The sequence below is a fragment of the Astatotilapia calliptera genome, chromosome 3 (genome assembly GCF_964374335.1).
Source record: "Astatotilapia calliptera chromosome 3, fAstCal68.1, whole genome shotgun sequence".
Classification (NCBI taxonomy): domain Eukaryota; kingdom Metazoa; phylum Chordata; class Actinopteri; order Cichliformes; family Cichlidae; genus Astatotilapia; species Astatotilapia calliptera.
This window is the reverse complement of record NC_137424.1, coordinates 60518173-60545223: the sequence shown is the minus strand read 5'-3', so window position 1 is coordinate 60545223 and position 27051 is coordinate 60518173. Positions and strand designations below refer to the sequence as shown.

Below are 27051 nucleotides of genomic sequence, written 5' to 3'. Positions count from 1 at the left end.
ACTGTTGGGAGGCAAGTTACAGGGAGGAGTGCCCAGAGAGGGCAACTCAGTTAAATACACAAAACACTTCTGTGTTAAAACATTTAATCAGGCTAAAATACAATTTAACAAGCCTAAGCAAGACAACAACAATGGAGACCTAGAGTATATTAAAAAGCAGGAAAAAAAAACTCCTGGGTCCACTCTACTAAATTGCAGACCCCATACTCAGCCTGTTCTCACTCCCGAGGCGTAATATAGTGACAATTTATCAAGTCCTGAGGAACGTGAAAGATGACCTTCTGCGTTCTTATGCTACACGCTGGGTTATGGATGAAATCCAGCAGAATGACACTCTGCTGTAATAGACATTCCAGCCATGTATTCCAGCCCGAACCCTAAACTTATCCCTAACGCTAACCAGTGCTTTAATGACGTTAGATAGTGTTTTCCAAAGCGATCTAAGTAAAATGAATGTACGTGTGTAGATTAATTCCAAACAGTTCTCATGTTTAACCCAGGCAAGGAGTGACTGACTGAATTCAGGCCAATCTTTTTTTTTTTTTCTTTTGTTTGTCCCGTTTGGCTCTTTTGCCATCAGAATTATTGTCTAAAGGCAAAGAAAGATGCCCAACGGATTTACTTTACCAAATGGACCATCCCAGCCTTGCCGTAATCGTCTATTTGATTCACCTTTTATTGTTTATTTTATTTTATTTTCACTTCCTAAATACGGGACAGACATGACTGGGGATAAGAAAGAGGGGGGAAAAACAGCGGAGAAGAGGGATGGTGATAAAGGGCAAAAAACAAAAACCAACAAAATAAGCAGACAAAAAATACATATATCAATCACCTGGATCACCTGTTGAGAAAGAAAAAAGAGAAAACAAGCAAAAAAAAAAGAGAGCAATATAATAAACAACATCATCATGATAATCTATGTGAATATAACCTCCAAACCGTGGAGGGCCTGAGATGTCCCCAGAGAGGTGGCGTCTGATACCCGACCTGACATAAAGACACAGACATACAGCCACACACAGATGCAAACATCCATTCCCACCCTCATGCTCTCATATGCAAATACTCAGCACTCATGTGAGAAGGCTCCAAACCTCACTCTGCCACTGTGGGATAAAATTGAGGCACAGGCAGCCAGAGGGGGGCAGAGGGGGGGATGCCTGACTTTGACTATAGTATATACAGTAAGGTATAAACGAGAAGGTATAAAATGTCACTGTATGTGTATTTGTGTGAATGTGTATAGATTTTTTAAAATTTTCTTCATGATATAACATTGTTCAGACATGCCCTGTAAGGACAAAATCATTTCTGTGGGAATTTCCATTCAGATTATGTCCAATTTATGTCCGCATAAATTTAAAGCATGAAAGGCACTCCTTAACTTTCATAAAATCATAATCCCGTGCATATCTGACGTTTTAACCAATCAGATCACAGATCGAGGAAGCGAAACTGATGTCATTGCTGATCATTTCTGAAAGCAGACTGGACAGACTGCATTCACTCATGGAGTAAGAGGCACAAACACACCTGAAAGTGGCTTCATAGAAGAAGAGGACACGCTTCACTCAGCTGTTCACACAGTCGGCGGTTCTGCTTTGATGTGTGACCGATATGTCAATTGAATAACTGGGAAGTTTGAGTGCAGAAAGAAGCACACGGAGAAGACTGGAGTCTCTGAATCTTTCTCTTTGAGACTGTGGACCTGCTGTTATGTATACATAATGAGGATTTCATGGAGTCTTTTCTCTCTGTGGGATGTGATCATCTGCTTGAATTTCTCTAAAGGCGAATACATGTTTAATTTTCACTCCATTTGACCGTTTCTAAATCATTTAGCTGCTTAAATGCTAATGCTGCTGCTTGTTCATAGCACAACATTGTTGAGTTTGTAATCGGGTAGCGGAGGCGACGTCTGGGTTCAACACTTTATTTCAGGCTTTACAGTGGCACTCCATCTTGTTACCTTTACTTTCTTCTTCTCCCCTCTCTCTTATCCAGCCTCATTAGCGGCACCCCTGGTCTGACAGGGTAACAGCATGTAATAATTTTCCTGTATTATAGAACCTTGTAAACACAACAAACATGCAAACAAAATGAGGAAGCACATGCTCTGACACATTGTGGCATTGCACACAGTGTTTTTAACGGCTTTATGAGCAGAAATGCAACACACCCGGTTCCTTCCTGAAGCTAGTTATCAGTTGGCACATTGATCTCACTACAGTCAACATTTAAGAGTTGTTTAACTCGAACTGCTAACATTTTATCGCCTCATACTAACCAAACAAGCTAAATAAGAACAGATTGTTATTCTTTAACATTTCATCACAAGTGTCGCAAACGATTTCTTTTACTTTATTTTCAGCAGCTGTTTTCACTTTTTACCCTCCCAGTTTTCTGGATTTACATGATTTACATTTTTCATCAGCTTTTGAAACTTTTGCAGATAAACTAAACACAGCAGAAAAAGTAACAACGGCAGTTCAAGTGTAACATGTTACATATTTTAATAATAAATGGCTCTGAAATCATGTTAGAATAAAGAAACCAATCATAAAGTTATTTAGGTCAGGTGATGACTGTGTGGATGTGTCACTGGGAGTGGAACTGATATAGTCTCAGTGTGATAATGATAAAGGTGAGAGGTCATTCCTTCTTGTTTTGTCAGTGTTTGTCAGCAGTTTGATTGTCTCTTTGGCTTAATTCTGACCCGCGTTTCTGGATTTACACAGTTGTGTAACAGATGAAATGTTCTGTTTTACAGATACGTCACACGGGAAGTGAAACCTCAGTTTTACAGGTAAGAACATGGATAATCTCCCTGAAATTGTTTAAACAGGCTTTCTGTTGACAACTTGACAACTTCTGTGTGTGTGTGAATGGGTGGATGACTGGATGTGTAAAGTGCTTTGGGGTCCTTAGGGACTAGTAAAGCGCTATATAAATACAGGCCATTTACCATTTACCATTTAACTTCACTGAATCTTTTATTTATTTAACTATATGTTTATATTTTTTTTCTTTTTATTTGGTTGTGACTTATTGTGTCTTTTGACGTCTTTCTTGGCTATTATAGGACTTACTTTTCTGGTTTATTTTACTTATTTAGGTGTACTTTGTGAACATCTCTGAAAGGCTTAAGAAATGAACCTTATTTACATTTAAAGTTCCCTCATTTATAGTAGGCCTCTGTGTCTGATGGAATTTAAAGACTTATATGATATTTTAAAATAAAATGTTATGGAAAAGGACATAAGAAAATTTAAACTGAAGCAAGAATTGTATTGAACTGCAGTTTGTACAGGATAAACAGTGTAAGTGTGGTCATTTTCTTTACTGTTTGGCTCATGAAGAAGTAAAGGTGGTCTATGACATTTAAATGACAGCAGATTAAATGATGGAAAAACAGGCAGTCTTCAGATAGCACTTTCATTTCATAGCCAGCTGTTTGTGCATGCCCAGTAAATATGCATGAACCCTGTTTAGTTCTATAGGACTACAATTCCCTTCACTATCATTCTTCAATTTTGTTTTTGGGGGGCTTGCCATGATAAAACACAAGGCAGCTGCACCTAAACTTTATTTGCACGTCTTCCAATGAAATTCCATTAAATGAACAGTAGATGTCAGTAAACACTGACTGTTCTCATCATTCAAAGCACATCTGGTGATTTTACCTCGTGTGATATTTCAGACTGGATTTGGCTGCACATTTCTTACAAATCATTAACATTTTTTTTTACTAACTAATCTTTAAATTATGAGGGTAACTATAGCAACATTCAGCAGTTGTCCAATGTGAGTAATCCTTCTTCCCAGCAGCTCCTTAAAACTCCGTGAGCATATGTGGTGTATTTATCGCGATGTCATGTCATAAAAACACCAAAATACATTATCTTAGTGTCTCTAGTAACAAACAACTAATTAATGCATAAGCACATTTTATGCAAAACTTGTATTTTAATCTTTCTACATATAAAATCATTTGTTCTTTTATCCTTTAATTTTCTTGATATTTTTGACCGTTTAAAGGACTAAACTGACTGCTTGAGAAAAGCAGTACCAGAATCTGGACACTAAATGTCACAGCTATTTACACCACTGGTTACATACTGGTCTGAGCATGCCCACGTTCTTTTCAGCATCTCTTCTCTCCCATGTGTAGTAGTCTAAACATTTGTTAGGTTATATATATTTTAAGCTAAGAATGTTAAGAAGTGTGTGGAACCATATATTATATTATATATAATCATGTGGAACAACCACATGAATATATGGTCCACCAACAGGATACTGGGTGACACACACAGAGACCAGAAGGATAGACACAACAACAATAACTGAGCTGAACCTGACCGTGTTGATGCTGCTGAAGCTGTGAACCAGGATCTGGTCCAGCCAGCAGGACATGACTCACAGGAAGTTCACAAACTGCCCACACAGAGGAAAAAACACACTGGGGATCATATCCACTGTGACCCTCCATGTTCAGGCTCCACATTCCTCTAAATCATAGGTGTCAAACTCTGGCCCGCGGGCCAAATGTAATTAGGCTGCGGGCCAAATTTGGCGAAGCCATACCAAATTACTATCAGAGCGGGCCTACTGGTATTATACAGTTAATATATATATTGTTTAGTATTAAGCTTTGCTTGTTCCATATTCAGTTTTTCAGCAAAACGTGTTTGAGTCCATAAGAAAAGATTCATTCTTATATCTGGAGGAATAAATATATTTCAATAAATATTAACATTAGCCCGCGACTTTGTTCCAGTTTTGAATTTTGGCCCACTGTGTATTTGAGTTTGACACCCCTGCTCTAAATCCTCATTTAACACCACATTGAGCCACACCATCTCAGGCACCGCAGCCACACCCACCGGCTTTACAAACTGCACGGATTAAATGTGCATGTTTGATTACCCCGGCTTTATTGCTTTCATTATTGTGTTCGGTGTTATTTGTCACCAAGGTGATATCAATTTCCAAGACTGTAATTGTTACAGCCGGTGCGGTTTCACCTTATTTACCTGGTCACTCTTTTTTTTTTTTTGTCGTCTCATCCTGTTCTCGTCACCATCTCATAACTGACTGATCTCAGAGCAACGCTTGCTTTAATAAAGTCAGCATCCATCAAAGGTTTTCTGAATGGAATATCATGGAGGAACCTGTTGCTACAAAAACGTTGTGTTTAAAAAGACAAATCAGAGCAAGGTTGGCTTAAAGGGGGAGGAGCCAGAGCAGCTTGTTACAAGCAGAGTGTCTGTGAAGGTTCTCTGTCATCCCGGTCATCGTAGTAAGGAGCTTGGAAAGCAGAGGTTAAACTGAGCGATCCTGTTCCATGTAAAACATTATACTGTACGTGTGCTCATAACCAGAGCATTTTTAACACTAACAGTAAGCCAGCAGGGCTTTCCCTTTCAGTTGTGCTATTAGGACACATGTTTCATTTCACTCAGTGTCACAGCTGTACTTACTAACTGTACTCTCACTGATGTTATGGGGAAATTTTGGACCCTGGGCCTGTACCAGTGTCCAAAAATAACAGTCATTCTGAATGTGAAGCTAGTCGAGTCCTAGAATAAAATATGGAAATATGGCGTTTTATTCGAGCACTATGAAAAAACAGACTATAAATGTGAATGAATTACTTGGTGTGCTCCAGCTGTATTCTGGAGCGATATCCAAAAGTTAGTGAGATTTTGTTTTTTTACTAACACTAGTGATGTGTGGATCGATACTGAAATATCGATTCCTCCAATACCATTCATTTATGTTCTAGAATCGATTCTCACATTAAATAATCGATATTTTAGTCATTTAGAGTAAATTTGTAGTTTATCATTAACAGGAACACTGTGGAAATAACCTATATCATTCGGATTGTCTACAATTGGAAGGAACTCCTCTTCCGCCTTTCATAGTCATATGCGAAATATGGCTGTATAAATGTGGCAGCCCCTTGGTGTGCGCATAATTGGAGTTATGTGCGGACGTGTTTTACATCCACAAACAGCCGAGACGTGGTTTGCAATACATGTGGCAAGAAAGTGAGGTGCTGTGGCAACACCACAAATTTGTCAAACACCCCAGAGTAAATCATATCACAGAATATGACGAGCTGAAGAGGAGTGGACAGGGACAGGTGCTGCTAGGGCGAGACAGACGTCTCTCACGGAGTCCTTTAGTGCTGCAGGAAGGCAAGGTGTTCAAATAGCGCACAACTTCAGGTTTTTTATTTCTATATGATGAATTCTGCATTATTAAGTGATGAGAACAAGTAATCTGATGTACTGTAATCATTATGACGCTATAACTTGAGATACAATAAATAAAATATGTTTTTGTACAAAGTATCGGTATCGGATCAGTATCGTCGATACCACCCTGAATATTACTTGGTATCGGACCGGAAAGGAAATCAGTGGTATCACTAACTAACACGATGACGTTAACATTCCCAAAGCTAACATGCTAACCTCGCCAACAGCAAGACAGTGACCTAATGAAAGTCCCTTAGAGACATTTTTTTCCCCTTATAATATGATTATCTCACTGTCGGCCTACAACCAACCCTTCATTTTCCAGGATACAAGAGTATTTTTTCTTCCACTGAAGATAAGGAAGCAGGAAAACATTTTTTAAAACTCTCACAATGTGAAATCAAGGTCACGGCTGCGCCCTCAGAGATGATCTATCAGTTCTGAGGAAATCCAGTGATTTCCAGGCATGAAAAAGATTCATGTATATGACACTTATACTGTAACAAAATTTATGATTTTGAGGTATTTGTTCTGGTTTTATGTTATAAGATGCCCATATCTGACCCCATCACCCCCGATGTACTTTTCACTTCCTGTTTTATTTTGGTGTTTAACTCTCCTCATGTGTTTTCTGATGATTTACTCACCACCCTTTTAATTCAGAGTCCCATTGTTTTGGCTTTCTCAACTCTGGAAGTTTTTATGAGTTTAAATCACTGTGTGACCTCACTCTAGTGTCTGCGTTTGGGTCTTCATTTATATGAGATCTGACATAAACTCGGGGTATGTTATTTATTAAGTACAGTCATTAATCTATTCTGGATATAATGGCCTTATAGAATTTAAATATGTACTCACTGTCTGGGTGTTGCTGTGTATTTGAAGTGTAAGTGGGAAAAAAACAACAAATGAAAAGGAATGACATCTTACTTGTTTGAGCTCTTAACAATGCAACAGATGAGACTTCTGGAATGTTGTAACAAATCTTTCTGGCTTGTTTCCCTTTACATCAGCAGACTGTTGCATAGGCATTTGGTTTGTTTGGACTGCACACACTTTTTTCCCCACTGTTGAAAGCGTACCTGCAGCACCTCACAGACCAGTTTAGCCAAAGAAAAGTGAAAATTTGTGGGATTTTGATGGAGTACGAATGTAACACCACTGCTGATTGTTTGAGTTCGTAAATCAGCGACTGCAGGTGTGTAATGTCACATTTTTTTTCCACGTGGCATCTGTCACTTCACCTGTACAGTCTGTTGGGTATCCATTTCAGGTTAGCATGGTGGTACGATGGTTAGCACTGTCACCCCACAGCAGGAAGATCCTGGTTCAATTCAAGTTTCTGTGTTCTCACCGGGTATTCTGGCTTCCTTCCATAACACAAATATTTACATGGGGTTAGGTTAACAGGTGATTCTGAGTTGACCATGGGTGTGAATGGTTGTGTTTCTGTGACGTAGTCCTGTGACAGACAGGTGACCTGTGCAGGGCGTACACTGCATCTTACCCTACGACAGTTGGAATAGGCTCCAGGCTTCCCGCAACCCTGAATTGGATATGTGGATGAATGGATGCATCGTATCCATTCCCCTTTCACAACCAGCACGCAACTAGACAAAGGCCGCCCCCAGCAACCAACTGACTCTTCCCCTTACAATGACACAGTAGATGACTGCAGGGGGAATTTGGTGTGAAATATTATATTTTGCTTTTATTTCCAGATAAAATCACTTGTCATTGCTGTAGTGTCTTGGTAATACGTGGCAGTGAAACCCATTTCCCGCTAGAGTTCAGAGGTAGGGAGGAACTGAAAGCATTTAATTTTAGTATCCAGAAACAGCAGGAAGTGTCGAGAAATTTGTATTTTAGGATCAGTTTCAGCAGCTGTGGTGAGCACAAGATTGTTTAATTTTCACTGTGTAGGGTTTGGTTTGATACATAAATATTATTTTTGGTTTAGATTGGATTATTGTTATATACAAATGAAAAAAAATAGTAAATGTACAGTTTTGTGTTGACGGAGAAAAGCTGAGAAACATTAACCATCACACAATCATTATTTTCAAAAAAGCGAAACCAGAAGAGCTGAAATATATTTTTTCTGTACAGAAGGTAAAAAATGATTAAAGTATATCTGCAGCATCCCCCAAAATAAAGTTTAGTAATAAAAACATGTAATAAGCAGACAATGTTTACTTTAAACAAGCTCGAGTTGTTTAATGAGTGTCTGCCTCAAATGCTTTACTGAACACATAATAACCAGAAGCCATTTAAACACTAACGGTGAACTGTCAGGGCTCCTTTTAGTAGTTTAGGGAGTTTCTGGACGCTGGGTTTGCACCAGTGAACAGTGTAAAATAAGTAATCAGAGTGAATGTGAAGCTGTCCTAGATGAAAGCATTAGAGCGCTATCAAAGAAAACCAGACTGTGAGTGAATGACTGTGTTGCAAGCAGCACTCATGTATCTACCAAGAGTGGTGAAAAGTCCCAGAGATATTCTTTGTTTCTATTTACACAAACCCAGTGCTAGGCTGTAATCATGCCTTTCAAAGATTTACCAGGTACTTTGTTGCATTGAAACTCATGTTACCTGATAAGAGCACAGCTGCCCCTTCAGAGATTGTACCAGTTACAAGGAAATTGAATGTTATCAAAATTGATTAGTAGGTCATGTCATTAATGTAGTGGATACAAATGCATAAAGGGCCGCCTGTGTAAAAACCTGACTTTAATCAGCATTCATTGACCTTTTGACCTTTAGGCAGTCTTCATCATACTTTCTCATAATTTAATTTATCACCGTATCACTGCAGTGTTATCTTTGGTTATCTGGTTTTTATTCCCTCACAATCAGTATGCAGCTTGGTAAACACTGTCAACAGAAACTAAAGATCTGATTTGGAAAGCAAAGCTTTGCTGAGTGTGGTGTTCCTCTTACAGACCCCAGAAATCACCCAAGTTAAACCCACTGAGGTGTGAACTAGTGTGTTTAGCTTCTCTTGTTTCCTCATAAAAATCACCTGTCACCTGCTTCTTTTCCTTTGCAGTCGTGTCAGTATAGTCTCGTTATAAATGGCAGTAAAAGTATTTTTATTCATTTTCATTTTCTAAAACTGATCAAAGTTCAGGGGCTGTAATAAAATGGAAACGTTCTCATTTCTACACCGAAACAGCCTGAAGCCTCAAGACAGTTTGTAAAAACATTTTGTGTTGCTGTGATGAGCATGAGGGCATTTCAGGTTTCAGATTTTGTTTAGCGTTTCTTTATTTTTGGCTTAGATCAGTTTAAAAGTCTGACTCATAAGCACATACGTACAGTAAAATCCAGTAGATTGTGCTACCCAAAAATTACTCACCATCCTCAAAGCCAAGATACCAGTGTGGCCATCAGCCAGAGAGACGTCAACTAACAAGACTATTTCTGTGCTTTATTCTTTGAATAGACTAAAAACTGTTTGCAAGCTTTTGCTTTCAGATCAGGTTACTGTCATAAGAGGCAAAAAAAAAAGGAAGAATAAAACTGAGTCATGGGAATGTACAGTACGTCTATAAATACAGAAAGAAAAGCTGTGAAACTGAGAAAGAACAAGACTATTAAATTACAGTGAAGAAGCATGTTACTTGCTTCCAAATTCAAATAAATCTGAGGTTAACATACTCGGCCTTAAACTTTTAGAAACACAGTGTCTAACCAGATACTTGCTCTGGATCTGTAATTCATTATTATCAGGATGTCCAAAAAACTCACTGAAAAGCCTTCAACTAATCCTGAGAGGGTCCTAGAAAGAGAGGGCATATTTCTCCTGTTTTGGCCTCCCTTCATTGGTTTCCTGTTAAATCCAGAATTGAATTCAAAATCCTGCTCCTCACATACAAGGTCTTAAATAATCAGGCCCCATCTTATCTTAATGACCTTGTAGTACCATATCACCCTATTAGAGCGCTTCGCTCTCGCCCTGCAGGCCTACTTGTTGTTCCTAGAGTATTTAAAAGTAGAATGGGAGGGAGAGCCTTCAGTTTTCAGGCCCCTCTTCTGTGGAACCAGCTTCCAGTTTGGATTCGGGAGACAGACACTATCTCTACTTTTAAGATTAGGCTTAAAACTTTCCTCTTTGCTTAAGCATATAGTTAGGGCTGGACCAGGTGACCCTGAATCCTCCCTTAGTTATGCTGCAATAGACGTAGGCTGCCGGGGGATTCCCATGATGCACCATTTCTTCCTCAGTCTCCTTTTTACTCCACGTGTTTACACACCGCTCTCCATTCGTTATTATGAATCACATTTCCACAACATGTCTGTGTCCTGTATCCATCCTCTCACCCCAACCGGTTAAGGCAGATTGCCACCCCTCACTGAAGCTCGTTCTGTTCAGGACACTGCTAGCATAATGGACAGGTTTGTGACGGCGCTCCCACAGAAACGCAAAGCAGAAGATAAAGCATCGCCGAATATGTTCCCCCTGCGTGGGAAGCACATGCTGGTTTGTCCAAACCAAATGTTGAATGTTATCACACAGGAAAAAAACAACTAAACATAAAATAATTACACATGGAGATGGTTTGTTTTCCTGTTACTTAAGGCTACGTCCTCACGTACACGGGTATTTATGAAAACAGAGATTTTCCATTTTCGTTTAAAAGGAAATCTTGTCCACACAGGCAGTTTCGAAAAAATCTCTCCGTCCACGTGTAAACACAAAAAAACCAAGTCAAACGCTGTCAAGAACATACCAAACCCTAAGAGTGTGGAAATGTTGTCGCAAGGATTTTCTTGTGAAACAAAGCGGGACCTAGCAAAAAAAAATTTGCAAACCACTGGGGTGTCGAACTCCAGGCCTCGAGGGCCAGTGTCCTGCAGGTTTTAGATCGCGCCCTGAGTCAACACACCTCAGTCAAATGATTAGTTCATTACCAGGCTTCTGGAGAACTTCAATACATGTTGAGGAGGTCATTTAGCCATTTAAATCAGCTGTGATGGATCAAGCACACATCTAAAACCTGCAGGACACCAGCTCTCAAGGCCTGGAGTTTGACACCTGTAGGCAACTGTTGTGATCTTGCATTGAATAAATAAAAGTGAATTGAATTAAATCGACAAGCAGTAAACATCAAAACAGCAGCACAAGCAGAACAGGTCAGCTGATCACAGCCTGTAAACAATGAAAAATTTCAAACTTTATCATGGGGTGATTCTCTTTTTGCGGCCACATTTCAGCTTCATAACATTTGGGGGGAAAAAAGGAATTATGTTTTATATTTTTTTATTATTTGTTTCAATACTGACAATACTAAATAGATGAAATTCATAATGGTCAAGCTCAAGGATCGATAAAATAGTAATTACAGGTAGTTTTACCTGTAATTACTATTTTATCGATCCTCACCAGTCCCCGGCCTCCTTCCTACTGCCTAGTGTACAGCCTCAGGGTGCTGAACAGGGTGAAACCCTCCATGCATGGTAAGGAGCTTTCTAACTTTTCATGTCAGTGGCTTCTACTCCTACTTTGGCCAGCCTATTACCCCAGCACGTTACCTGATTTTGGTCAGGGCATAGGTGTTGATAGCCCGGATCCTGTTTTTACCTTTATCTTACCGTTCAGCTGACTCCTCAGGACTTGCCTGACCCTCTGCAGGTACTTTGTGGTTGCAGCTTTCCTAGCGGCCTCTTCATGGTTCCCATTTGCCCGTGGGATCCCCAGGTACTTGTAGCTGTCCATTATCTCTGCAATGTTGCCTTCTGGTAGTTCGGACCTCTCAGTTCTGACTATCTTCCCTCTCTTTGTTAATAATTAATGATAACAATAATAATTATTGCTCTGTCTTTAGAATTTCCACCCTAATAGGTTCCCCCCAAAATTCCACCCTGATAGGATGGAATCAACCATAAATTATTTTGACTAATTTCTAACTGAATTATTCCACCATGCTTCTGAAACATGGACCATAGGATGAGCTTGACACAAACGCAGAAAGGTAAATAAACACAGAACCAGACACAGAAACACAAGGGAAGCAGGAAAAAAACAGGGATAAATAAACCAGAATGAAACCAAGAAAGTAATACGGAATAATTTTTATAAATAACCAGTAGGCATAAATACCAAGAGTGTTTTTTCCCCTTAGATAAGATCAAGATGATACACCCACTTTAGTCTCATTGTGCCAGAGGTGTTATAGTAGATCACACGCCTGTGATGGGGGATTTCTGCACACATCACCACCACCCTTTCTAAAATTATCATTCAGCAGCATTTGTTTGTGTAATGAATACAATTGTCTTTTACATCTTTGTGTAGCTTTTTAATTTCTTTAAACAGCTGAAAGAAACTAGTTCTCCCAGATGATGCATATAACTGTTTTCTGCAGTGGATTCATCCACATTTAAAAATTCTGGATCCTTTGCTTTTAGTTAGCAGTTAGCATTAGCAGCACATCCTGTGTCCGATGTGAAAGGACCTTTATGCTGCGCACTGCGACTCACAGCCATGGTCCCGGTTCAGCCCTGACTTTGTGTTAAACTAATCCTAAAGTAATAATGGTATTTCTAACCACTGATATGCCACAACTTTATCCTTTTAACAGCTGCTGAAAGTTAGGGGACCTAACTGCTATCGGATATTTATATAGAGATCCTCCAGCTTCAAACTGTATCACCCTTCATGGACCTGCAGTTCAAAAAAACGCCCCTCCGACAGCCAAACCCATCTGTTCTCTGACTGGATAGTTAAATTTGTGATTGGCATGACATTGGCCAATCAGCTGAAAGGAAGAAAAAAAGGATCAAAAAACTTGAAACTTGTGTGTTGAGTTTCACACGTATTTTTGGGTTACGCCCACACAAATTCTTTTTACACATACAAATCCTGATTTACAAGTACAAAATATTTATGACCACAGATTGAGCCCATACGTATCCAACTGCGTATGGGCTCTATCTGTTTTCTTCTAAGGCTGTAATTATACCAACAATGCATTTCTAACATGCCGGAATAGTTAGAAGTTCAGCATTTACGACAGCAGGCAAAGGTCAGTCCTTGTACAGATAACTGATCACACAAAGCCTTGTGATGCCCCAGTGATAATGAAAAGATTCATTTGGTTCAGCTTATCTAAAAAAACAACAACAACAAAAAAACTTTCAGATCTCACCTGTCTAGATGTTATCTTTTCTTCTATTGTGAAACTCTAAATATTTCATCACTGCATTTATTTCTCACAGTGCAAGTCCAAAGAGTCGCGCTGACAGATTTCTTTCTTACTCACAGCAGCTTTTTCTTTATCATGAAAGGAAAAACATTAAATATCTAAAATGCAATGGGAAAGTGTGATCTAGTATATTTGTGCTACTGTAGATATAAGGAGACATGTTCATATGATTTATTTTGAAGGTGTTTGCAGTGTTTTGCTTTGTGATCACCATTTTATTTGAGCGTTTTCAAATTTGAATGTCACATTTCAGTCAATCATTATGATCTCCTGTAGAGATCATAATGCTCTATAATAATTGTTGCATTCTTATTTCTGAAATGAAAAACCTTCTGTGTCCATAGGCAGTTCCTCTACAAGCTCCTCCATTGCACATTTTGATTGTGGTGTTCCTCAAGGCTCTGTCTCTGGCCACACGATATATGGACACAGCAATGACACCGAACTTGACATTCATAAACAGGCATGGCAGAGGAGGGAGACAAATAACATGAGACAAGACTAACTTCACAGGGACACACAAATCACAAGAAACTAGACCCAAAAGGACGGGGAAAATTTAACTAAATACTTTTTTTTTTTTTGTGTGTGTGTGTGTCCCGTTTGGATCTTCAGCCATCAGAATTGTTGTCTTAAGGCCAAGAGAGATGCCAAGCGGATTTATTTTACCAAGTGGATCATCATGGCCTTGCCATATTGGTCCATTTGATTGGCCTTTATTATAATTATGAATTTATTTTATTTTCAGTTGCTACAAACGGGACAGACATGACTGGGGGATAGGACAGGGAGAAAGAATGAAAGAAAGAGAGGGAGAGAAAGAAAACCAAAGGGGAGAAGAGACGGTGAGAAGGGGGGGAAGAAAGGAAAACAAAAAAAACCACACCTGGATCACCTGTATGGAGAAAAAACAACAGAAGAGAAACCAAACAGCAAAGAGCAACATAATAAAAAAAAACCAAAAACAGCACCATCACAATAAACTAGCTAGCAGTAGATAACAGTAGATACTAAATAATAAACGATATTGTGCAGCACACAAGATAGACAGCGCACAATGTGCTTTGAGGCAGCAGCCAAGAAAGCTGTAGTCTGCGTCTGTGAATACCCGTGTGTACACCTGTGTGGATCAGCATGCTTGTATTCCAAAGGTTTCTCCATGTAATGATCTGCTAGGGAGTGTGGGGAGCCATAGCCCCGTCCACCAGGGTATGAAGCAGGTAAGGAGGAGATCCAGGCCCCAGATATCCAGAGGCCCAAGAGTACAAGGACCTGAGGAGGACCACCAAAGGGGGGGAACCGTGCCACCCTCCTGGGAAGAGCTGAGTAGAGCCCCAAAGGAGAGGTCAGCCCGCAGCTACGGAGCAGAGGCCAGAGGGGGTGGCGTGCCCGCGGGCTCTGCCGGCAGCCAGCTGTCCCAGAGAGGACCGAGCTTCAGGCCCAGAGGCCTGAGGGCATCCCACCCCCTGGAAGGAGCCCAGCCGGGCCACAGGCGCCCGGCCCCGCCAATCGGCCACCAGGAGTGAGCCAGTACATACATAATTTAACCACATACTAACAAAATCCTGAATGACAACATATGCAAAACATGGAACTGAAATCTAAGGATAACAAACTAGAAGATTCCTCAACATTCACAAAACTCAAAACCCTGGGTCACAGACCCAGGTACCATGACATAAACACTAACAATAACTTAAAGGTTTCCTTCCTTTAGTTGTGATACTAAAATTTAGTTTCACCGAATCACTCATTGTCCCACCTGTATGTATGTCTCCCCCTTACTGGTGTTATATGACCTTTCAGAACACTAGAGCTGCAACAAAAACAGTATAAGAAAATACAGATAAATAAAGCATTATAAAACACAAAATTGCTTATGCTTTAATTAATTCCTCTGCAGTGCAAGCTGTAATCTGTGTTATCCATTATTTATGTAGTAAGACTTTTACTTGAGAAAAAGAAAGAGAAAGCCGCTCAAAGACAAGATACAGCCAGACTCTGGCCTAATAGGGAGAGTCCCAGAGAGATATCGATAACAAAGATATGGACTGTTCTTCCTTCTGTGAAAACAACAAAAAGGTTTTGCGCTATATCTTGGGTTTGGTGGTTTTATTGTTCGTTAAGATCACATTACTATCATAACAAGACAAAATCATTGAATGTAGCAACAGAAAGTTCAAGGCCTATTACAAGCACTGATTTCCAAATCAAGGCATTCACATTTTTGCTTTTGGGTAACTGAAAGTTTTCTTACAGCAAAACTTCTGAGCCAGAAGTTGTGTTCAGTGTATTAAAGAACACACAAAAAAGACGATGAAGAGATGCAAACGCCCTAAGCTGCAGAGCAATGAACAGCTACTCTAAAGAGAAACGGACTACAGAAAGATAAAATCAGAAAAAGAAAACTTTAAATCGAAAAAAGTTGGTACAATGTTGCTAAATTACATCACATGTTCGACAGAAAATTTTAAAAAGCAAAAAAACAAACCAACAAAAAAACCACTAGGACTACAAAAAAACTTCAAAGTTACTCAAGCTCTTTGTGGTTGCTTCAAAGTAACAAACAGAAATAAGAGTGATATCTACAAAGCCGCTGGAAAAAATGACAAAGAAAGACAAAGACACTACAAAGACAAACTCTTAACAATAAAAAAAATGAAAATGTAACATGACTGAAGTAAACACACCTCCAACAAAGACTAACAACAATCATTTCATATACAACCCAACTGCAAAGAGATATGAACTGACCGAAAGTGACAAAATGACAGATTTGTGCAAATTTTAAGAAATGTCAAGAAATTTTAGCTGCTGAAGAAAATTCTTTGAAATCTCCACAAACATTTCTTCACGTTAATACAAAGAATAAATAAATAAAAAGCTTAAACACTTAATCTGGAGTCTTTAGGTGTTTCCTGGCACATGTTTGCCAGACTGAGTGTTGAGTAGAAGGACGCCTCAGAGTTCATATCTGTGGAGAGAGGACAGGTTCAGAAAGTGTTCAAACTGAAAGCAGTGAAAGCATTTTTTCCCTTTTAATTAATTTAATACTGAAAGGTTGGCGTCAGTCTCATCTCTCAAAGGTGTTAAAAGTGATGACACGGATGTGGTGGGGGATTTCTGCTTCTCTGTGTGAAGTCTTTTACATGGAGGCGGCAATGATCTCTGCTTCTAGACAACAATGCAGTGTTTGTTTGTGTCTAAAGCATCTGTGTGATGCTTTCATCTCAATATGGGCCAAAGGGAAGAAGGAGGCAACCTTATTAAACTTCACCGTATGATTCACCAGTAAGTTCTGTTCTCTGACCATTCAGTCAGTTTGTTCCAAAGTCCTGTACCACAGCCAGTTTCAGCAGTCCCTGCTCGACCATCAAGCTGAGTATGGAGATGTAATATGTCACAAGAATGATCAGTGGGAGACCTGCACTACGGGGATTTGGGGTTTTTTGTCCTCTGAGGAAGAAAATTGGGCAGTTTGTGGCTGAAATGGGACAAGCATTGCACAAAAGGAAGGATGTGGTGGTAAACCAGCTCTATGTGCACATCAGAGCCTTCGAAACTAAGCTGCAGCTTTTCCAGCACTGCGTGAGGTGCTAGAAAGTTTTCCACAGGACATCATTACTGCACAAGTGACGTGGAATGTGACAGCTATGGGACGGTGTATTGTGGAGTTTATTGAACAGTTTCAGGATATTACATCTATTGAAAAAGACACGTTTTGATTTTTTCTTCTTCCCCCTACTCCATCGACCCTGATAATGCTCCGTATCAACTGCAGCTGGAGCTCATTGAATTGCAGTGTGACAATGAGTGTAACAGCCAGCACCAATAACTCTAAATGGTTGAACTTTTACCGGCAGCTGGATGAAGGCAGTTTCCCAGTAATGTGAATATTTACAATGTGAGTTGATCTGAAAACGTCAGCGTCAACAGACTGCATGCCACCGATTAGCATAGACATTTTAGACAACACAGTAGTCCTCGTGTCTGACAAAAAGGCACAGACGGAGCAGAAAGTATAGCATATAAGGCTGATGTCCAGAGAGGTGCAGAAGAAGAAACATGAGCTGATATCAGGCATCAGATGTTGCTAATATTCAGTTTCTGTGACCCACAATAAGAAGTGTTTACTGCCAGGCTATGGCAGCCTTTGTCTCTGAGCCAGAGAGACCGAGGTCTATGGCGCCATGTGAAACTAATTTTAAATTCTTACCATTTGATAAGAAACTGTGAAAACTTATAATTGGAGCAAATTCATTTTCTCTCATGAAAAAAAAGAACAACATCCTTGATTGTCGTGTTGTTTGTGTCACAATGACATCACTGGGTTTTCAGCTATAAAGACCCGTTGTGGATTAGGTGCTACTTAGTTGTAATGGAAAACCACTGAAACTGAGTAGATTCGAGCCCCGTCCAGTCGAGTAGGAAAAGGGCTACATGTGCCTTACACATCTCAACCGCTGCTCTCAAAGACCATATGTGTATTAAAATCCAGGGCTCAGGTTTTTCTCATTAATATCAGGATGTTACCTGCTTCTGCAGCTAAAAATATCTGCAGTGATAGATTTTTCTAAAGGTACAATTTACCATTGATAACAATTTAAAGTCAAAATATGGTGTTTAGATTTTTGTATTGAACATAAGAATAGGATTGTAAGTGTAACTGTTGGTGCTGTGAATCTGTAGAAAATGATCCAGAAATCTTGTGTTTCACATGTTTTGAACTTTATCATTAACAGTTTTATTTTTTTATTGCTCTGATCACCGAAGCAACAATTCTTGTGCTACTGAAAATAAAATGTTAAAACATAAAGTTTATGGCTCGAAAAAGGCGAGGAGGATGTTGTGTTAGACTCTGTGTGATTTTACCTTAGAGAGCTTAGTTGTGTTTGTCTGCAGTGGGCGTGTCTGGTTAGGTAATGTGGAGCAGTAAATGCCTAATGTATGTTTTGCAGGGCCTGTCATGTAACATTGTCCCACCCTTTTGTTTCAGATCTGTTGCTGAGCTCATTTGAGTTTGTTTTTTTTTCCCTTCATGTTTGATGACAACACCATGTCAGTGGTTTAAGTTGGTTACTGGGTTTGTCCTGGTCACCATGGTAGCACGGACAGGAGTGTGCTCATTGTGGAAAAATAATATATTTTTAAGTTGTCACATGTTAACTGAGCGTGGACAGTGTGTGTTCTCACTGTTTTATACATTTCAAGTAATGCAGAATGATGACACTGAATGAGCAGTAACATTAGGATTCAGTTTGTGAAGATGCAGCTATTTTATTCTGTTCAGACACAAAGTGAAAATCCCTGAAAATGTCACAGTAAACTTGATATTTGACCTGCAATAAAACAGGACAGGCAAAATATTTTTACTAAAGACTGTTAATTACATTTTTTATTCATGCAAACCTTTGCTGGCAGCAGGACAGTGTCTCTAAGATTTGCTGACGGTAACTATTTTTATGAAATGTGTCTTTTCTTGACAATAACAGAAGAGAAACACAACAGACAGCATCAGGCTTTGGATATGAAGGATTGTAGGCCATTTATTTTCATTTATGAGATTGTGAACAACAAGGGAAACACCATGTTTGTTTGTTTTTTTATAAATATACTTACATATTTTCCATATATTGTCTAACTATTGTGTTTTTGGTTCCCCCGCTCAGTCTGCATGCTTTTTTTTTTTAACCCACAGGATGTTAGTTCTTCAACAGCATTAACAAAAGCCTGAAGTGTTACATAACATTTGTAGCTGCCTATAAAACAGCACCTCTCCAGTCTGTGTTTACATCATAGTAAAAGAAAAGGCAGCCGACTCCTTCAGTATAAAAGCTCTGTGCAGAAACTCTGAGCATGTCAGTTTTATCACCATAAATACAATTGGGCGTCTCTGAGTGAAACAGCAGGAGCTGACTGACAGTAAAACTAGAGGGCGGAGTCTGGAGCACGTACTAAAGCATTATGTTTGTAACTATGGTGACAGTTAACCAGTAACAGTGCAGAGGTCTTCTGTTTCTAGGCAGATAACAACAACATGCACATGACTTCACACAGTCTTCAGTACATAGTGGAGGAAATGACAGAGTGAGTTTACAGTGTTTATGCTGTGAGAACTAAAGTTTAGTGCAGCTTGTCCTTTAGTTTAAAATCTCATGTGAACGCTGGTGATTGTTTTTATTCTCATTATTTACAGTTTTATATCAAAGAGGCCTTTAAATTCAGTCAGACACAGAAGCCTGCAATAAAAGAGAGAACTGTGAGTATGTGAGTGAGTTTTTATGTTCTTACCTCTGAACGTACGAGGTTTCACTTCCTGTGTGGCAGTAATGTCAGTGTACGAGACAGCAGGGTTCACTTTATCTGCAATACAGAACAGTTCACGTGTTACACAACAGCTGGACTCAGATCCACATAAGTGTGTTTTAGTAATAATGTGGAAGGAAACATAGAACTGCTGTTGGAAACAAAGCAAACAATGAATTTGAGAATCTGAGTCACATTTTTGGAGAATGAACGTGCGAAGAAAACAAAGCAGTGACGTGAGAACAGCAACAGATCTCCGTCAACACCAACCAACACCCATCATTAAAGTGTTACCTGTGTTTGTTTGTAGGGTTTACCCTGCACAGTGAAGCAAGACGGAATCCCTCTGCTGACATCAGACGTGTTACGTAAACCATGATTATGAAACTGTGTCACATGGGATGACTAACATTCCCAGTGACAGATCCACTGGGAGTGATCACCTGACCTCAGTGAGTTTATGACCAGTTTTTGCAGAACTGTTTTGCATGGGCTTTGCCTTACAACATAAAGCACCTTGATATAGATGAATAGATAGATCTACATCTCAAGGTGCTTTATATTGTAAGGTAAAGACGACAAACAAGAAGGGATGACCTCTCACCTTTATCATTAACACACTGAGACGGTATCATTACCACTCCCAGTGACACATCCACAGTTATCACCTGACCTCAATGATTTTATGATCAACTTATTCATTGCTAACATGTTTAGGAGCCATTCATGATTCAAATACATGTTACAGTGTAGTTACTTGTGTTATTGTTCTGTTTCCTCACAGTTTCCAGCTGTGTTCACTTTATCTGCAAATTTTCATGGGTTCCCACAACAGTCGGATTCAAACATGTAAATCCAGAAAACTGAACTCGTAATAAAGTAAACACACTGCTGAAAATAAGTGAACAGGATTCTTTTGACACTTAAGGTTTAAAAAATATATATATATGAAGGTAGCGAGGAAAAAATCGACTTCAAGAGAGCACAGATCTAAGACCAGAGGAATGAACTCTGTCGTTGTTCATTCAGCGTTTACAGGATTACAGGATTTACAGGATTCTTTTGACACTTACGGTTAAAAAAAAATCACTGTGGCAGGGAAAGATTAGACTGGGAGAGAGCACAGATCTACTAAGACCAGTGGAACGAGCTGTCGCTGTTTGTTCAGTGTTTACTTTGTTTGGTGAACAAGGAAGGAGTTCCCTCTTCATTCCTAGTTCATTCCTTTTGGTGACGAAAAGGAATGAACGATAAATAACAGAGTCATAAAGAACTCCTATTGTTTCAGAAACTACGGCACAATAGTGTCTCCCAGTGAAGAATGCAGATAGTTAATGCGTAACACAGTTTGTTCATGACTTTTGAACTAGACTCTCCAGCAATAAACCTGCTGTGTTATATTTAGGCTCAGATAATATTTAAAGGTGCTGCTTGAATGTGCCAAAGTGGGATTCTGAATCTTCTCTGCTGAGCTCTGAAACAGACGTTGCAGGATCAAGATGAGTAGGCCACAGGAAACGCACAGGGAATCATTTTTTTTTTTCAAAATAAAACAATCTGCAGAGAGTAAATGTTCCACCTCTGAAACCATTCAGGTGATTTACAACTGTACAAAGAACAACATGAAACTAATGACAGTGTTTGGTCTACAATAGTAACTTTATTTATAGATCCTTTTTCGGTTTTTCCGAACATAATTTCTTCTTTTTTCATGTAAACCTTCTCACTTACACCATTTAAGAGATACAAGTATTATTTACAGATATCACCTGACATTAGTTAGATATTTTTATTAGTATTCTATGTTTCTGTAGGTTTATTCCACTTTTTGTTCAGTTTACTTTATTAGTGTTGGTTTTGTATTAACTGGTTAAAACTAAGTGGCAGTGTAAATATTGTGTGGCTACGTTAATTTTAGAATTCTTGCACACAATATCGCAATGATGCACAACCACAATAATAGTAGCTTTGGCGTGCCTGTAGGTCATGAATGCGTAGCTAGAGTCAGACTTTTGTTTGCTACTTCCTCATAAAGGCCATAACTATGCTTAAAATGCAGTTTTATGATGCATGAGTTAACCTTTTCAACAGTTCAGTATTGTAGGCACACAAATGCAGTCAAACATCATTGATGAAAGAAACAAAGCTTTAAGAGTTACAATGAATAGAGAAGTGAGCAGTGAATGCATCATCACTTCAACCTCAAATGCGTAATGCAGAGAAACTCACTATTAACAAGTCGTTCAATGTAACATCACCAAATTCATTAAAGAAGCTTTTGAGTAAAGTGAAACTGCATATGTGTGTGTCCACCCTGATGTAAACAGTAGATGTTCCACAGAGAACCTGACCAGCCTTGACTTCCTGATGGATATCTTATTGATTTCATGTGTTGCACAGCATTAGTGGTTTCTCATTAACTACTTTTTATCAGGTGACAAAGGTGACCTGATAATGATTTGAAAGCTAGTTTTGAGACATTTGGTTATTCTGATCTCCTGCACAATGGGGAAATCTGGGCTGAGATTAGAGGATCTGTCACAGTAGTTCATCTAGAGAACGGTGGCCACAATCTATCCATTTCCTTCCACTTATCCCTGTTAGGGTTGCAGAGCTAACACAACCAGATTGGTATTTACATGGGCAGTTCACAATTAACTGGCAATTGAGAATTGCCATTTAACCTAACTGCATGTCTTTGGACTGCGTGAGGAAGCTGGCGTACTCAGAAAGGCCCTGGCCAGCTGGTGGAGTCGAACTCGGGACCTTCTTGCTGTGAGGCAGCAGTGCAAATCACTATGCCAGCATTTATTCATTTTCAGTTAAATTAAGGTTTATTTTTACAGCATCAAAAACAAACAACAGGCACATAAAGGCACTTCATGTCGTAAGGTAAAGACGAGTCTACACTATTCAACAGTTAAATGAGTCCCACTATCAGTAAACACTTGCAACTGTGGCAAGAAAAAAAAACTCCCTTTCAACAGGAAGAAAACGCCAACAGAACAAGGCTGAAGGAGGAGTGACCATGTGCTGCGATCCCAACTCTTATCACCACCAGTTTGTGTCCATTTGGAAAATGAATTGCTCACCCCTGCGTCCTCTGTTCCAGATTTTGTTCACAGTATTTGTCAGGTCTCTATCTTTGTCCTGCTGTTTTCTACAGAAATGCTATCTCGAGCAGATCGTTTAGTATTAGCCACCACACTTATGCAGATGACGAATCGTTAAATGTCTCTCTACAGTCAAACAATCCAAACAGTCACAGGAATGTTTGGAGAAATCAAAGGCTGACTGCTCTAAAAGTGTCAGGGTTACAGGATTAAGAAGGTTTGATTGAAATGACCTGGATGTATCTGTAGTGTTGCCTTTATGAAATGAACAGAGTAGGAGGAGGTAGGACCGGACTCTCGTGTGAGTGCAGTAGATTTTAGTTTTATTCTTGGGGGATGTTTTTTTTTAACCGAGACCAAGAGAAAGGAATTCTACACACGGTGAAAGTGACATTGTAGCAACAGGATGTAAAATGTCATTTCTTTTTTTTATTTACATCAAAACATGCTGACCTTTGTGGCTCCTCCAGAGGCAGAGCAGCATCAGCAAAATCAGCATGAGGCAGACACCCACCACAGGAAGAATCACTCGGGGGGAAGAATCAGACGACGAGTCAGGACTCCCTGCTTCAAAACAAAAATACCACACATTGGCCTAAATGCAGACCCACAGGCCTTTGTATAAACGTCCAGCAGGGTTTTTTGTGCTAAACTTGGCTGACAGCACACAGGATCTACCCTTCAGGTAGGACATCAAACAAGTGCACTTCTCATGACGCTGTAACAGTCCTTTAAAGTAAACAGTTTCTATAGAAAAACACTCAAGTGGTTGGTGGTTGATACAAATCCATCATTTGAACTCAGTCAGCAGTTTTCCTCTCATTATTAAACAAGTCCTAAAGATTGCTAACTAACAATTTTTTATAAAGACAAACATAAAAAGGGGATTCGGGTCTTTAAAACTTGTGCATATTTTGGAACTGAATGAACAGTTGAAGAAGCAAAAGTCCTTCCTTTACACTTTTTAACCAAACTAAACTAATGTTGTGTGGGTAAGGTGTCTGGATGTACTTATGCTCAGATTTGATCAATACTTACTGGGTAAAATTGGAAAAATAACCATATTTTGGTGGTTGCACAAAAATGCATAATAGCATCCCTCCCAGGTAACACCCTCCCACTTTAAAATGAATTACAATAGAAAGATTAGAAGCACAAAAGTAGAACTTTGTCATGTAAAACAACCATATCTGGATTCTAGTATGAATCCATCATGCTCACAGTAAGATGTTATAACTCTTTATGTTTTCTGCTCACCTGCAGAAATAACCACCAGCGAGCTGTCTGGTGATTCTCCAACTCCAGTGATGTTACACTTGTAGAGGCCTTCATCTGATTTGGAAACCCTGTGGATGGTCATGTTTCCTGTAGAGCTGTTCTCAATGAGATCATCATTTTTATAGAAAGTAGAAGTGAAATTGGAGGATGAGCCTGCATTGTATCTACAGTGCAGAATTACAGTGTCTCCCTCCGTCACAGGATGGACAGGACCTTCCAGGATCACAGAACCAGCTGAAACATAAAACTTTTAGTTCAGACTCCCCTTGCAGCATCGAGTTATGTTTCTGATGCAATTCTATTTAAAAGCTTTTCTTTTGTTTAGTGTCATTTTAAAATTTTGCTTTGTTTTTAGCCGAGACTGAAGTGGTTATCTGCTTGCTGGCAGGATGTTTGCTGGCAGATAACAGGACTTTCATTCGAACAAATAACTGGAGTCAGTTGAAGCCTGTGTAGAATAGTTCATGAGTTAAATCAAATTTGTATGATTACAGTGTGATATGATCAAACTTCAGATGGTGAATGTTGCGGGTTTTTTAGTGAATTAAACCATCCTGTTTACTTTTTGCAGACCAACACTGCTTACTTGGCATAAAAAGAGCTGCTTCTTCATGATATGTTCATGTTATCTGTAAACGTGTAGAAGCTTTTCAGGTACTTTGAGTCACTACTGGCTGCAACTCATGATTTGTTGATCAAAGCTCACCTGCCACAGTGATGTTGACAGCATTGGAGCACTGTCCTGCTGCAGACTCACACCAGTAAACTCCAGTGTCTGCTGGATAAAGATCACTGATGTCGCAGTGAGATTCACCTATTCCATTTGAGGATGAGGGACATATGGTGTTTGTGTTAAAGGACGTGCTCCTCTTAACTCTCCACTCTGAAGAGTTTTCCTGCCCCCCACAGCTTATGGAGACGGACTCATACTGGAAGAACTGGGATCTGTTAGGAATGATTCTGAGTGAAGCTGCAAAACAAAAAGAGAAATGATGGCAAACGTAAGTTTATGTTGTTAATGCGCTTGAAGAAAGGAGCGACCGTGAAAGCTGGGCGATGCATAGACGCCTGCTTTAGATGCTGTTTCACTACGGATGTTATTTGGATTAAAATGTGTCTGTTTAGCATGTGGCTGTAATGAAACCCCGGCCTAAGGCAGAATGGCTACCTGTTTACAATGTGATGCGGTTAGCGGCTGCAGCGAGCTACAGTAGCAAACGTAGACTGGATGCAATCGAAGCTTCATGTGCCACCCACGATCTCAGATAGAGGAGCAACACATCACACTAAATGCCGTTAGTGGGAACACACAATAGCAAAGACAGACTGCCCTTAACCTTTAACAATGAAATTCTGACTTTTGATTTTTATTAGTTGTGAGTTTTTTACATTTTGTCCCAAAAGAAACAACAACAACAAATGAAATTAAATATGGGAAAAAAAATAGATAACAGAAATTTTGAAAAAAGGAAATTAAACTTGACCAAAACAAAGAAACCAACAATGATATTATGCGCTTAAAAAATAATTTTAAAATTTAGAAAAATACACATGAAATGTTTTTAAACTTAAGCTTTTTTGGACAAATTTGCCATGGCAACCAGCCTAAACAAGCTTTGACGTGCAGGTTTACTGAGATTATTCGCGTGCATGACTGTGACTCGCCTGCATTCAAAAATCACAGTTTTGTATTATAATTGTTTTTCTGAACTTTAAAATTTTTGACCCTGACAAATACTTACCCACACAACCTTTGAAATAATAATACTTAATGTGATCAAATCTAACCTGAGACAAGCAATCAGCTCCGAAACTAAAATGAGCGGTCAAGAAAAACCTAAACGCACAAATTAAAATACACTTTGTAATTCTGGCAATTACTTAGTAGTTACATGCAGTAAGTTACTGAGCCGTTACTAAACAATACAACAATCATTTGCTGTTACTTATAGCAACCTTGTAATTACATGGCAGCTTCAAGACAACAATGAGTGCATCTTTAATTGATAAATTCTGGTTGTAACAATAAGATAACTGAAAATCTATGATATATAGAGTAACATTTATGAGCCATTGAAAAATATAATGTATAATATAACATGTAATATACATAACATAAAACATATATAACACATACATATAGATTCTGCTCATAAAGAAGAAGACAGTTAGTGCTTTTGCACTAAATGAGAGCGCTCCAACACACTTTACTCACCAATAACAGCACACAGTGTTGCTATCTCCATGCTGCTGGTGCACTGACAGACAGGCTGATAAACCTGGGGGGTGCCGCATGCTTTCTACTTTTTGTTAGCGTCACAGTGACCACAGCTTCCTGCCGTAATCATCTCCTGTTCTAAATGTGTTAAAAACTTGTTTGTGCAGGATGTGTCTTTTTCTGACACCTCAAATGTCAAAGTGTGTGTAAATAAGTGAACGTGGTCCTGTTTTGCTTTGTTGTGTGTTTGTTCTGTCCTGCCTTTACTCTTTGAACATGGTTTGAATAAATATGTGCCAAACGCATCTGGTCACGTGATAACCAAGAGCTCATCCAAATGTGATCTGTGAAGAAAACTGAAGGGAAGTGATTTTTGAAATTTTCTTTAATGGATAAAAATCAACTGGACCATAAATGTTTTTTTATTTTTGTTTGTTTTTTGTTGGATAATTGTTAATTTTTGATTGAATATAGTGTCAAGAGCCATTTCAGATGGAAACCCACACAGATGTGCAAGGATTAAACACACACAGCAACAGATCATAGAAAGTGAAGAGTGGGACATATATAAACACCAAGGACTAATTAGGGAATGACTGGAGGTGGAATAATTACACACAGATCAAAATCAGGAGCAGAAGATCATAAGGAACGAGG

At 39.2% G+C, this 27051-nt stretch overlaps 2 protein-coding genes across 4 annotated transcripts in view; one reads left to right on the top strand and one right to left on the bottom strand.

Annotated features, from left to right (window-relative positions):
• Positions 1 to 1254: 1254 nt before the first annotated feature.
• The window catches only part of LOC113013697 (uncharacterized), a 39701-nt gene continuing 13904 nt past the window's right edge, over positions 1255 to 27051 (top strand). The window contains exons 1-2 of one of the 2 annotated variants that reach the window (XR_013906302.1): positions 1255 to 2809; positions 23369 to 23583. The gene's annotated coding sequence lies outside the window, so the exon portion shown is untranslated. Of the gene's footprint in view, positions 2810 to 19968; positions 20238 to 23368; positions 23584 to 27051 lie in introns of those variants that run through there. The other variant, XR_013906301.1, reaches the window with a different exon arrangement.
• LOC113018999 (uncharacterized) lies at positions 15577 to 26517 on the bottom strand. 2 transcript variants are annotated; one of them, XM_026162479.2, is made up of 6 exons: positions 26392 to 26517; positions 24883 to 25146; positions 24156 to 24410; positions 23352 to 23465; positions 19771 to 19842; positions 15577 to 16453 (listed from the first exon to the last, which is right to left on the bottom strand). In XM_026162479.2, the coding sequence occupies exons 1-6, from the start codon at positions 26420 to 26422 to the stop codon at positions 16365 to 16367; spliced, it is 825 nt and encodes a 274-aa protein (XP_026018264.2). In that variant the 5' UTR covers positions 26423 to 26517; the 3' UTR covers positions 15577 to 16364. The 2 variants fall into 2 exon arrangements, with proteins under 2 accessions (XP_026018264.2, XP_026018265.2); XM_026162480.2 differs by having other exon boundaries at positions 23352 to 23462.